The sequence below is a fragment of the Accipiter gentilis genome, chromosome 36 (assembly GCF_929443795.1).
Source record: "Accipiter gentilis chromosome 36, bAccGen1.1, whole genome shotgun sequence".
NCBI classification, from domain to species: Eukaryota; Metazoa; Chordata; class Aves; order Accipitriformes; family Accipitridae; genus Astur; species Astur gentilis.
In genome coordinates, this window is record NC_064915.1 from 1,864,754 (window position 1) to 1,876,890 (window position 12,137).

General features: G+C 66.5%; 2 protein-coding genes across 2 annotated transcripts in view; one reads left to right on the forward strand and one right to left on the reverse strand.

Moving 5' to 3' along the window:
• Window positions 1-10,023, forward strand: part of MYBPC2 (myosin binding protein C2) — a 10,565-nt gene extending 542 nt beyond the window's left edge. The window contains exons 2-17 of the mRNA XM_049792717.1: window positions 24-212; window positions 666-695; window positions 783-922; window positions 1,119-1,278; window positions 1,378-1,482; window positions 1,906-2,094; window positions 2,985-3,119; window positions 4,020-4,187; window positions 4,321-4,409; window positions 5,284-5,476; window positions 6,874-7,013; window positions 7,696-7,855; window positions 8,682-8,818; window positions 9,052-9,238; window positions 9,705-9,736; window positions 9,991-10,023. Of these exons, the coding sequence (XP_049648674.1) occupies window positions 24-212; window positions 666-695; window positions 783-922; window positions 1,119-1,278; window positions 1,378-1,482; window positions 1,906-2,094; window positions 2,985-3,119; window positions 4,020-4,187; window positions 4,321-4,409; window positions 5,284-5,476; window positions 6,874-7,013; window positions 7,696-7,855; window positions 8,682-8,818; window positions 9,052-9,238; window positions 9,705-9,715 (2,033 nt within the window). The 3' untranslated portion in view covers window positions 9,716-9,736; window positions 9,991-10,023. The remainder of the gene's footprint in view (window positions 1-23; window positions 213-665; window positions 696-782; window positions 923-1,118; window positions 1,279-1,377; window positions 1,483-1,905; window positions 2,095-2,984; window positions 3,120-4,019; window positions 4,188-4,320; window positions 4,410-5,283; window positions 5,477-6,873; window positions 7,014-7,695; window positions 7,856-8,681; window positions 8,819-9,051; window positions 9,239-9,704; window positions 9,737-9,990) is intronic.
• Window positions 10,024-10,796: 773 nt separating this feature from the next.
• GARIN5B (golgi associated RAB2 interactor family member 5B) lies at window positions 10,797-12,011 on the reverse strand. Its single transcript, XM_049793136.1, has 3 exons — window positions 11,917-12,011; window positions 11,138-11,280; window positions 10,797-11,061 (listed from the first exon to the last, which is right to left on the reverse strand). Exons 1-3 carry the CDS (start codon window positions 11,998-12,000, stop codon window positions 10,797-10,799), a joined length of 492 nt encoding a protein of 163 aa, XP_049649093.1. The 5' UTR covers window positions 12,001-12,011.
• Between the last annotated feature and the right edge of the window lie 126 nt (window positions 12,012-12,137).

Genomic DNA, 12,137 nt, shown 5'->3' on the forward strand with positions numbered 1-12,137 from the left:
ATGGGAGGACCGCAGCCCCCCAGGCCATGGAGGGGGGGGGGTTGCTGCTGCCCCCCCGGTGCTGTGGCCCCCCCCAACTCTCCCTGTCCCCCCCCCCCCCCCCAGAATCCACAAGCTGGTGATCGATGACGTGCGCCCCGAGGATGAGGGGGACTACACCTTCGTCCCCGACGGCTACGCGCTCACCCTCTCTGCCAAGCTCAACTTCCTCGGTGGGGGGCTGGGGGGGGGCACTTGTGGGGCTGGGGGGGGACACTTGTGGGGCTGGGGGACACACAAGCCCCCTGGGGACACTTGTGGGGCTGGGGGGTTCTCTTGTGGGGCGGGGGGGGGGACACTTGTGGGGTTGGGGGACACACAAGCCCCTTGGGGACACTTGTGGGTCTGGGGGGTTCTCTTGTGGGGCTGGGGGGGTTCTCTTGTGGGGCTGGGGGTCCACTTGTGGGGCTGGGGGGGGGATACGGGTGCCTTGGGGACGCTTGTGGGGGACTCAGGGTGACATTTAGGGACACTGGGGGGGGGTTGGGGACCCCCCACAGCTTGGGGGGGATGTCACACTTTGGGGACACTGTTGTCACTGGGGGGGGGGGGGGTCTTGGGTGCCATTTGGGGACACGCACGCCTCCCCCTTCCCCCCATTAACCCTTTTCTCCCCACATCCGCAGAGATCAAGGTGGAGTACGTCCCCAAGCAAGGTAAGGGGAGGGGGTGGCAGAAGTGGGGGTGTGGGGACATTTTTGGGGGGGGTGACAGGGTGCCAGCGCCATGTCCCCCTCCCCCAGAGCCCCCCAAGATCCACCTGGACTGCTCGGGGAAGTCGTCGGAGAACACCCTCGTGGTGGTGGCGGGGAACAAGCTGCGCCTCGACGTCCCCATCTCGGGCGAGCCGGCCCCCACCGTCACCTGGATGAAAGGCGATGAGGTGACACGCGTGTGTGTGTGTGTCCCCCCGTGTCCCCGCCTTGAGGGGGCGGGGTCCCGTGACCCCCAGCCCCAGGGCTGCCCCGTGTCCACCCGTGACGCATCCCTGTACCCGTGGCCCCACGCCTGTGTCCCCACGACCCCGTGACACCCCCCCGTGTCCCCATGACACGTCCCCGCGTCCCCACGTCCCCCAGGTATTTTCAGCGCAGGAGGGTCGCGCCCGCCTGGAGGAGAAGAAGGAGCTGAGCAGCTTCGTCATCGAGAGCGCCGAGCGCGGGGACGAAGCTCGTTACACCATCCGGGTAACGAACCCCGTGGGGGAGGACACGGCCACCATCCTCATCAAGGTGGTCGGTAAGGAGGGGACGAGGGGACACGGGGGTGGCAGGGGACGCGTGTGTGTGTGTGTGTCCCCCACCCCGTGCCAGCGCGTGTCCCCGCGTGTCCCCGCAGACGTGCCGGACCCCCCCGAGGCCGTGCGCATCACCTCGGTGGGGGAGGACTGGGCCGTGCTGACCTGGGACCCCCCCAAATACGACGGGGGACAGCCCGTCACCGGTGAGTGCCACGCGTGCCCTGCCCGCACGGGTCCCTGCCCACGCGTGTCCCTGCCCACGCGTGTGTCCCCCTGCCCGCCCTGTCGCTGCCTCTCCCCACTCACGTGTATCCCTGCCCACGCCTGCCCCCCCCGCCCGTGTGTGCCCCCCAGCCCACGCGTGTCCCCTACCCACGCACGTCCCCTACCCACGCACGTCCCAGCCCACGTGTCCCCCCCCACCTGCCCCATTACTGCTTCTCCCTGCCCACACGTGTCCCTGACCACGCGTGTCCCAGCCCACGCACGTCCCAGCCCACGTGTCCCCCCCACCTGCCCCGTTACTGCCTCTCTCCCCGCTCACATGTGCCCCCTGCCCACGCGTGACCCCTGCCCACGCGTGCCCCTGGCCCACGCGTGCCCTCGCCCACGCGTGCTCCCCGCAGGGTACCTGATGGAGAGGAAGAAGAAGGGCTCCATGCGCTGGGTGAAGCTGAATTTCGACGTGTACCCCGAGACCACCTACGAGTCCACGCGGATGATCGAGGGGATGCTCTACGAGATGAGGGTCTTCGCCGTCAACGCCATCGGCATCTCCCAGCCCAGCCACAACACCCAGCCCTTCATGCCCATCGGTGGGGTGGGGGGGGGGGTGGGGGGTCCTGGGGGGGAGGAGAGGGGTTTTGGGGAGGCCCTGGAGGCATCTGGAGGGGACTTTGGAGGGATCTGGGGGAGGAGAGGGGGTTTGGGGGGGGTCCTGGAGGGGTCTGGGGGAGGCAAGAGGGGATTTGGGGGATCTTGGGGCGGTCTTAGAGAGGTCTGGAGGAGGAGAGAGGGGGTTTTGGAGGTCCTGGAGGTGTCTGGGGGGGTCTTGGAGGGATCTGGGGGAGGAGAGGGGGTTTGGGGGGGTCCTGGAGGGGTCTGGGGGAGGCAAGAGGGGATTTGGGGGATCTTGGGGGGGTCTTAGAGAGGTCTGGAGGAGGAGAGAGGGGGTCCTGGAGGGGTCTGGGGGGGTCTTAGAGAGGTCTAGGGGAGCAGAGAGGGTGTTTGGGGGAGCAGAGAGGGGGTTTGGGGGGGGTCCTGGAGGTGTCTGGGGGGGTCTTGGAGGGGTCTGGGGGAGGAGAGGGTTTTAGGGGAGCAGAGAGGGGGTTTGGGGAGGATCCTGGAGGGGTCGGGGGAGTCCTGGGGGGTCTGGGAGAGGCAAGAGGGGGTTTGGCAGATCCTGGGGGGGGTCTTAGAGAGGTCTAGGGGAGCAGAGAGGGGGTTTGGGGGGAATCCTGGAGGGATCTGGGGGGGTCCTGGAAAGGTCTTGGGAGGATGAGAGGGGGTTTGGGGGGTCCTGGGGTGGGGTTGGGGGGTCCTGGAGTGGGGCTTGGTGGTGGGGGGAGAGTGGGTTTGGGGCAGCAGAGAGGGACTTTGGGGGATTCTGGGAGGGGTCTGGGGCGGAAGGGGGTCCCTTAGGGGCTCTGGGTCCGCGGGTGGGGGTGCAGCGGGTGACGTTGGTGTGCCCCCCCCCCCCCCCCAGCCCCCACGAGCGAGCCCACCCACCTGATGCTGGAGGACGTCACCGACACCACGGCCACCCTCAAGTGGCGGCCCCCCGAGCGGATTGGGGCGGGGGGCATCGACGGCTACCTGGTGGAGTACTGCCGCGAGGGCTGTGAGTGGGGCACCCCACGGAAGGGGGGGGGACACCCTGACCCACGGCGGAGGTTTTGGGGAGGAGGGGGGGGCTCTGCCTTGTGTTGCTGCCCCCGTCCGGCCCCTGGAACCTGGAACCCGATCCTGCCCTAGACCCCCCCCCCGCCCCATAGCGCTGCCTCGGTGACCCCTAACCCCGCATCACCTCAACTGCTTGCCCCCCAACCTCCTGCCCCCTAACCCCAATCCCCCCCCAACCCTGTGCCCCCCAACCCCAAAACCCCTTGTGCCCCAACCCCCACCCCCAACCCCATGCCCCCTTGCCCCCCAACCCCATATCCCCAACCCTGCGACCCCCAAAATCTCACCCCCAACCCCATGCCCCCCAAACCTCACCCCCAACCCCATATCCCCAACCCCATATCCCCAACCCCGTGCCCCCCAACCCTTGCCCCCATGCCCCATTGCCCCCCAAACCCTTTCCCCCCAACCCCATGCCCCCCCAATCCTCACCCCCAACCCCATATCCCCCCCCACCCTTGCCCCCCAACCCTCACCCCCAACCCCTTTGCCCCCCAACCCCGTGCCCCATTGCCCCCCAACCCTCACCCCCAACCCCTTGCCCCCCAACCCCATTGCTCCCCAACCCCCTACCGCTCCCACCCCATGCCCCATTGCCCCCCAACCTTTGTCCCCTTACCCCATATCACCCCTGCCCCATCCCCCATTGCCCCCCAACCCTCACCCCCCCCAACCCCTTGCCCCCCAACCCCATGCCCCATTTCCCCCCCCGACCCTCACCCCCAACCCCACGCCCCCCAACCCTTTCCCCCAACCCCGTACCCCCCCAACGCCCCGTACCCCCCAAAACCTGCCTGCCCCCCAACTTTCCCCCCCCCCCACCGCCCCCCCATACCAGCGGACGAGTGGATCCCGGCCAACACGGAGCTGGTGGAGCGCTGCGGTTTCACGGTGCGGGGGCTACCCACGGGGGAGAAGCTGCTTTTCCGTGTCATCGGGGTCAACATCGCCGGCAAGAGCCCCCCGGCCACGTTGGCCCAGCCCGTCACCATCCGTGAAATCGTGGGTGGGTGGCTGTGGGGTGGAGAAATGGGGGGGTGGTGAGAGGTGTGGGGCAGCCCCCCCAGGGCTTTCCTCCGCCCCACGGTTCCTCTCTATTTGTTTGTGTGTGTATGTGTGTGTGTGTCCCTCTCCGGCAGAGCGCCCCAAAATCCGGCTGCCCCGGCAGCTGCGGCAGACTTACGTCAGGAAGGTGGGAGAGCAGGTCAACCTCGTCATCCCCTTCCAGGTGAGGGGCTTGGAAGGGGGGGGGGGGGGGGCTGCCCCACGGCGGCGGGCCCCACGGTGCTATAGGGCAGGGTCACAGCCCCATAGCACCATAGGGAGAACTCATGGCCCCACGGTGCTATAGGGGAAGGTCACAGCCCCGTAACACCACAGGGTAAACTTATAGCCCCATGGCGCTATAGGGGGAACTGGCAGCCCCACAGTTCTATAGGGAAAACTCACGGCCCCACGGTGCTATAGGGGAAGGTCACAGCCCCATAGCACCATAGGGAGAACTCACAGCCCCACGGCACTACAGGGGGAAGCCGGCAGCCCCACGGTGCTATAGGGGAAGGTCACAGCCCCATAGCCCCATAGGGGAAAACTCACACTCCCACGGCACTATAGGGAGAAGCTGGCAGCCCCACGGTGCTATAGGGGAAGGTCACAGCCCCATAGCCCCATAGGGAGAACTCACAGCCCCACAGCACTACAGGGGGAAGCCACCAGCTCCACGGTGCTATAGGGAGAACTCACAGCCCCACGGTGCTATAGGGGATCCAGCAGCCCCATAGCCCCATAGGGAGAACTCACAGCCCCATGGCACTATAGGGGGAAGCCGGCAGCCTCACGGTGCTATAGGGGAAGGTCACAACCCTATGGCCCCATAGGGAGAACTCACAGCCCCACGGCACTATAGGGGCAGCCATCAGCCCCACACTTCTATAGGGAAAGCCACCAGCGCCGTAGTGCCATAGGGAGAACTCGCAGCCCCACAGCTCCATAGGGGGAAACCCACAGCCCCACGGCACTACAGGGGCAGCCGCCAGCCCCATAGCGCTATAGGGCAGCCCCATAGCGCCGCTGATGAGCCCCCTCCGCTGACCTCTCCGCAGGGAAAGCCGCGTCCGCAGGTGACGTGGACGAAGGAGGGCCAGCCGCTGGGAGAGGACATCCACATCCGCAACTCCGACACGGACACCGTCTTCTTCATCCGGGCGGCCGCGCGGAACCACTCGGGACCGTACCAGCTGCGCCTGCAGATCGAGAACATGGAGGATACGGCCACCCTGCGCCTCCGCATCATCGGTGGGCGCCGGTCGGGGCTGCGCTGCGAGCACTGGGTGTACTGGGAGCACTGGGAGCACGGGGAGGGGATGGGAGCGAGACGATGGAGGAGTTGGGCCGGCATCGCTGGGTGCGAGGCAGGTTGGGAACGCGGAGGGCGTTCCCATTGTGTGTCAATGGGCACTGGGAGCACTGGGATGGGCTGTACTGGGTGCACTGGGACTGGGTGTACTGGGAACACGGACTGGGTGTCCTGGGAGCACCGGAACTGGGAGCACTGGGACTGGGTATCCTGGGAGCACTGGAACTGGGAGCACTGGGATGGAGGAGCTGGGTTGGCACCACTGGGTGCGACGCAGGTTGGGAACATGGAGGGTGTTCCCATTGCGTGTCGTCAATGGGCACTGGGAGCACTGGGATGGGTTGTACTGGGACTGTGTGTCCTGGGAGCACTGGGACTGGGTATCCTGGGAGCACTTGGACAGAGTGTAGTGGGAGCACTGGAACTGGGAACACTGGGAGCACTGGGACGGAGGAGCTGGGTCAGCACCACTGGGTGTGAGGCAGGTTGGGAATGCGGAGCGTTCCCATTCCATGTCGTCAGTGGGCACTGGGAGCACTGGGATGGGCTGTACTGGGACTGTGTGTCCTGGGAGCACTGGAACTGGGAGCACTGGGATGGAGGAGCTGGGTTGGCACCACTGAGTGCAAGGCACATTGGGAATGCGGAGAGCGTTCCCATTGCGTGTTGTCAATGGGCACTGGGAGCACTGGGATGGGCTGTACTGGGACTGGTTGTCCTGGGAGCACTGGAACTGGGTGTCCTGGGAGTACTGGAACTGGGAACACTGGGAGCACTGGGATGGAGGAGCTGGGTTGGCACCACTGAGTGCAAGGCACATTGGGAATGCGGAGAGCGTTCCCATTGCGTGTTGTCAATGGGCACTGGGAGCACTGGGATGGGCTGTACCGGGACTGGTTGTCCTGGGAGCACTGGGACAGAGTGTAGTGGGAACACTGGAACTGGGAACACTGGGAGCACTGGGACGGAGGAGCTGGGTCAGCACCACTGGGTGTGAGGCAGGTTGGGAACGCAGAGCGTTCCCATTCCATGTCGTCAATGGGCACTGGGAGCACTGGGATGGGCTGTACTGGGTGCACTGGGACTGGGTGTACTGGGAGCACTGAGATGGGCTGTACTGGGAGTACTGGGAGGCTGTGGGCACTGTTGGGATTGTTTGCGAGGCTGTGGGGGAGTACCAGGGGGGGTGTTGGGGGGTTGTGGGGGAGTATCTGGGGTGTTGGGGGGGCTGTTGGGGGGCTGGGGGGTTTTGGGGGGTATCTGGGGTGTTGGGAGGGCTGTGGGGGTTTTTGGGGTGTGCTGGGGGGTCGCGGGATGACGGCTGCCCCCCCCCCAGAGCGGCCAGGCCCCCCCCGGGCGGTGCAGGTGAAGGACGTGTGGGGTTTTAACGCGCTGCTGGAGTGGGAGCCCCCCCAGGACGACGGCAACTCCGAGATCACCGGCTACACCGTCCAGAAGGCCGACAAGAAAACCATGGTGAGGGGGGGGGGGGCCGGCCCCTGCTGCCCCCAAAACTGCCCCCCGGACTCCAAACTGCCCCCTAAGTGCCCTCCCAGCCCCCTAATTCCCCCCAAAGTGCCCCCCCAGCCCCCTAACTGCCCCCCTGACCCCCAACTGCCCCCTCAACTGGCCCCTGGCCCCCACTGCCCCCTTAACAGCCCCCCAGTTGTTTTCTGTCCCTCATCCCCCTGCCTGCCCCCCCAGACCTCTATCTGCCCCCCAAGAACCCCATCTGCCCCCTAAGCCCCCCACCTGCCCCCCCAGCGCCCCTGGGAGCTCCCCCAAGCCCCCCGTAACCCCCCCCACCCAGGAGTGGTTCACGGTGTACGAGCACAACCAGCCACCCTGTTGCCCCAAAAAGCCCCTAACCGCCCCCCAAAGCCCCTACCTGCCCCCCCAAATCCCCCACCTGCCCCCTAAGAACCCCATCTGCCCCCCAAGCCCCTCACCTGCCCCCCCAGCGCCCCTGGGAGCCCCCCCAAGCCCCCCGTAACCCCCCCGCCCAGGAGTGGTTCACGGTGTACGAGCACAACCAGCCACCCTGTTGCCCCAAAAAGCCCCTAACTGCCCCCCAAGAGCCCCCTACCTGCCCCCTAAGAGCCCCATTTTCCCCCCAAACCCCCCGGCTGACCCCCAAGCCCCCCCTGTACCCCCCCAGGAGTGGTTCACGGTGTACGAGCACAACCGGCTGCCCCGTTGTACGGTGTCGGAGCTGGTGATGGGCAACGAGTACCTGTTCCGGGTGTACAGCGAGAACCAGTGCGGCACCAGCGAGACCCCCGGCCTCTCCACCAACACCGCCGTCATCCCCAAAGCAGGTCCCTCACATCGGGGGGGGGACACCCCAAGGATTTTGGGGGGGGCTGGTGGATGCCTGGGACCCTCGCCTTGGTTGGGGCGGGGGAGGCAGGCCGGAATTGTGGGTCCCCGTCTGGGTTTGGGGGTGCAGCCTGGGTACCGGGGTCTCTGCTTGTCTGGGTGGGGGTGATGCTGATGCCTGCGTTCCCTCCTGGTTTTGGGGGGGCACCCCAGACACCGGGGTCCCCCCTAATTCTGGGGAGGTGGCCTGGAGGTGTGGGTCCCCTCCTGATTTTGGGGGGCTGCCTGGACACCTGGGTCCCCCCTAATTCTGGGGAGGGCTGACCTGGAGGTGTGGGTCCCCTCCTGGTTTTGGGGGGGCATTCCAGACACCAGAGTCCCCCCTAATTCTGGGGAGGGCTGGCCTGGAGGTGTGGGTCCCCTCCTGGTTTTGGGGTCCCCTCCTGGTTTTGGGGTCCCCCCTAATTCTGGGGAGGGCTGGCCTGGAGGTGTGGGTCCCCTCCTGGTTTTGGAGGGGCTGCCTGGACACCTGGGTCCCCTCTTAGTTTTGGGGGGGCTACCCAGATGCCTGGGTCCCCTTGGGATTGTGGGGGGCCACCTCCCCTCCTGGTTTTGGGGGGGCACCCCAAATATCTGGCTCCCCTTGGGTTTTTGGGGTGCCACCTGCCCCCCCATCTCTGGGAGCCCAACGAGGGGGAGCAGCCGTGGGGGACCACCAGCTGCCTCCCTTCCTCTGCATCCCAGATACCTGGGTCCCCCCCCCAGCATTTTAGGGGTGTCCAGGGGGTCCCCAACTCAGGACGTGTGTCTGTCATCCCCCCCCAGGCCTGACGCTGAAGCCCCCCAAGTACCAGGAGCACGACTTCCGCTCGGCCCCCCAATTCCTGACCCCGCTGGTGGATCGCAGCGCCGTCGCCGGCTACACCACCGCCCTCAACTGCGCCGTGCGCGGGCACCCCAAGGTAGGTAGGGGGGGGGAAATTTGGGGTACCCCTAACTAACCCCCCCCCAACCCAAGGTGGTGGGGATGAAGAAAAAAGTTTGGGGGTCTGGGGAGGGTATTTTTGGGGTGCCCTAATGCTGCCCCCCCCCCCTCTCAGCGCAAGGTAGTACAGATGCAGCACAAAGCGTGGGGGTGGTTTTGGGGTGCATTTTGGGGTCCCTAACCTTGCCCCCCCCCCCCCCCCCCCCCCAGCCAAAAGTGGTGTGGCTGAAGAACCAGGTTGCCATCGGCGAGGACCCCCGGTTCCTGGCCCGCCACAGCCAGGGGGTCCTGACCCTCCACATCCGCAAGCCCGGGCCCTTCGACGGCGGCGTCTACGGCTGCCGGGCTGTCAACGAGCTGGGGGAGGCACTCACTGAGTGCAAGCTGGAGATACGGGGTGAGGGGGGGGTCCCCAATATCGGGGGGGGGGTCCTCTGTTATCTTGGGGGGCACCCTGGGATCTCGGGGGTCACCCCAGGATCTTGGGAGGGGGGGCAGTGGTGCCATTCATGAGCTGCGAGAAGCGCTCACGGAGTGCAAGGTGGGGATATGGGGGAGGTGGGGGGGGTCCTGATACCGGGAGGGGGGTCCCTGATATCTAGGAGGGGTCCCTGATATCTTGGGGGGGCACCCTGGGATCTCGGGGGGCACCCCAAGATCTTGGGAGGGGGGCAGTGGTACCATTCATGAGCTGCGAGAAGCGCTCACGGCGTGCAAGGTGGGGATATGGGGGGGGGGTGGGGGGTGTCCTGATACCGGGAGGGGGGTCCCTGATATCTGGGGGGGGTCCCTGATATCTTGGGGGGGCACCCTGGGGTCTTGGGGGGTGCTGGCAGCCCCCCAACACATTTCTCCCTGTGCAGTGCCCCAGTGAAAGCGATGGCGAGGCAGGATGGTGAGTGGGGTGGGGGGGTGATTTTTGGGGGGGGGGGGTTGGGGGTGTGGGGCTTTTTTGGGGTGGCTTAATTGGAGGGTGTTTAATTTTGGGGGTGGGTGTTTAATTTGGAGTGCGGGTGCTTAATTGGGGAGCCTGGGTTTAATTGGGGTGGCTGTGTTTAATTGGAGGGGTCTCTTATTTTGGGGGAGCATATGCTTAATTTTGAGGGGGGATTAATTTTGGGGGGTGGTTGTTTAATTTTGGGGGTGCAGCACCCCCTGTGACACCTCTCCTCCCCCCCCACCCCCAGGGCCGGAGGATATGGGCAGAGGTGCCCCCCCGGGAATAAACGGAGCCCCCAGCTCCTGGTTGCACCCAGCTGTGTCCGTCTGTCCTTTTTTGGGGGGAGCCTGGGGCTGGAGGTGGGGGGTGACCCACTGGCTGCGCTCTCCTGTGTCCGTCTGTCCTTCCTGGGGGGCTACTGATGGACTGGGGGTCCCCAAAAGACCAGGAGAGGGGTGACAATGGGGGTGACCCACCAGCTGCACCCCACCATGTCCGTCTGTCCTTCCTGGGGGTCCCCAGACTGAGGGAGAGGGATAAAGAGTGGGGTGACCCACCCGCTGCACCCCCCCCCCCCCCATGTCCGTCTGTCCTTCCTGGGGATCCCCAGACTGAGGGAGAGGGATAAAGAGTGGGGTGACCCACCGACTGCACCCCCCCCCCGTGTCTGTTTGTCCTTCCTGGGGGTCCCCAGAGTAAGGGAGAGGGGTAAAGAGTGGGGTGACCCATGACTGCACCCCCCCCATGTCTGTCTGTCCTTCCTGGGGGTCCCCAGACTGAGGGAGAGGGATAAAGAGTGGGGTGACCCTCCGGCTGCACCCCCCCCCCCCCATGTCCGTCTGTCCTTCCTGGGGATCCCCAGACTGAGGGAGAGGGATAAAGAGTGGGGTGACCCACCGGCTGCACCCCCCATGTCCGTCTGTCCTTCCTGGAGGTCACGGCAGGGCTGGTCTCAGCACGGCGGGGTGACACTGTCTCCCTTCCACCTTTTATTGGCGGGGGCTGGCACCACCTCTCACAGCTCCACCCCGTCCCCAGGGGGGTCCTGGGGGTCCCTCACCACCCCAGGGACTCCCCAAGGGACCGGGGATCCCATTGGGCACAAACCGGGATCCCGGAGAAGGAAGAGGAGCCGGATCCATCGGGCGAAGAGGCGATGGAGGCGTCGGGGCGACGCCAGGAGCTGGAGGTAGAAGGTGCGACCGGTGACCAGGCGTGCCCGCAGCTGGTGACGCCGGCGGCTGTGTAGGGACAGACGGACGAAGGACAGCGGCAACAGCCTGGCGGGGAGATAGAGGACTGTCGGGGGGGGGGGTGTCACAACATTGGGGTACTTTGGGGAATAAGGGGTCTCACCCAAACAGCTGGAGCTCCTCGGTGTCGGGGGGTGACGCCGGCACCGGCCGCGCCAGCAGCATGAGGTCGGGGAGCGGGAGGAGGGGGCTGGTGGCGGCGATGCCCACCGTCACCCGGCTGGCCGCCTCGCCGCTCCGCGTCACCTGCAAGGGGGGGGGACACGCAGGGACCTGATTAGGAGGGGGGATGCGAGCAGGGGGTGGGGGTTAAGGGGTGAGGGGGGGGGCGATGGTGGGGGGAGAAAGGGGGGCAGGTGGGGATGGGGGGTCTTGGGGGGTTGTGGCTGGGGGGGGAAGGAAGATGGGGGGTGAATGGGGCTGTGGAGGGGGGGACATGGGCTGGGGGGGACATGGGGCTGTGGTTGAGGGGACACAAGACTGAGGGGACATGGGGGGGACACGGGGCTGTGGTTGAGGGGACACAGGGAGGGACACGGGGCCGTGGTTGAGGGGAAACAAGGCTGGGGGGGACACGGGGCCGTGGTTGAGGGGAAACAAGGCTGAGGGGACATGGGGGGGGGACATGGGGCTGTGGTTGAGGGGACACAGGGAGGGACACGGGGCCGTGGTTGAGGGGACACAAGTCTGGGGATGACACAGGGCTGTAGCTGAGGGGACAGAGGCCGGGGGGGACATTGGGTGGACACACAGGGCCATGGCTGAGGTGACACAGGGGCCAGACACAGACGGGGCCGCGGCTGAGGGGACACGGCAGGGGAACGCGGTCCCGTGGCTGAGGGGACAGAGGCCTGGGGGACACACACGGGGGCCTCCCCTCACCTGCAGGAAATCGCTCTCAAAAAGCGGGCAATCCCGCAGCTCCCCGTACTCCCCCTGGGCCAAGCAGCGCCACAACCGGCCCATCCCGAGCAGGAAGGGAGAGGAGGGGGGTGTTGAAAAGCCCCCCCGGGGCAGCGTCGCCCCCGCCGCCTCCGCCGCTCAAGATGGCGCCGAGACGCCTCAAGATGGCGCCCGCGGCTTTCCCGCTCCGCGGTGCTGCG

Excerpts from the sequence above, each read along its gene's own strand:
- GARIN5B (XM_049793136.1), bottom strand. The coding sequence starts at position 12,000 with ATGGGCCGGTTGTGGCGCTGCTTGGCCCAGGGGGAGTACGGGGAGCTG. Across the intron at positions 11,281-11,916 it reads TTGAGAGCGATTTCCTGCAG|GTGACGCGGAGCGGCGAGGC; the intron begins GTGAGGGGAGGC and ends CCCCCCTTGCAG. Across the intron at positions 11,062-11,137 it reads GAGGAGCTCCAGCTGTTTGG|GCTGTTGCCGCTGTCCTTCG; the intron begins GTGAGACCCCTT and ends TCTCCCCGCCAG.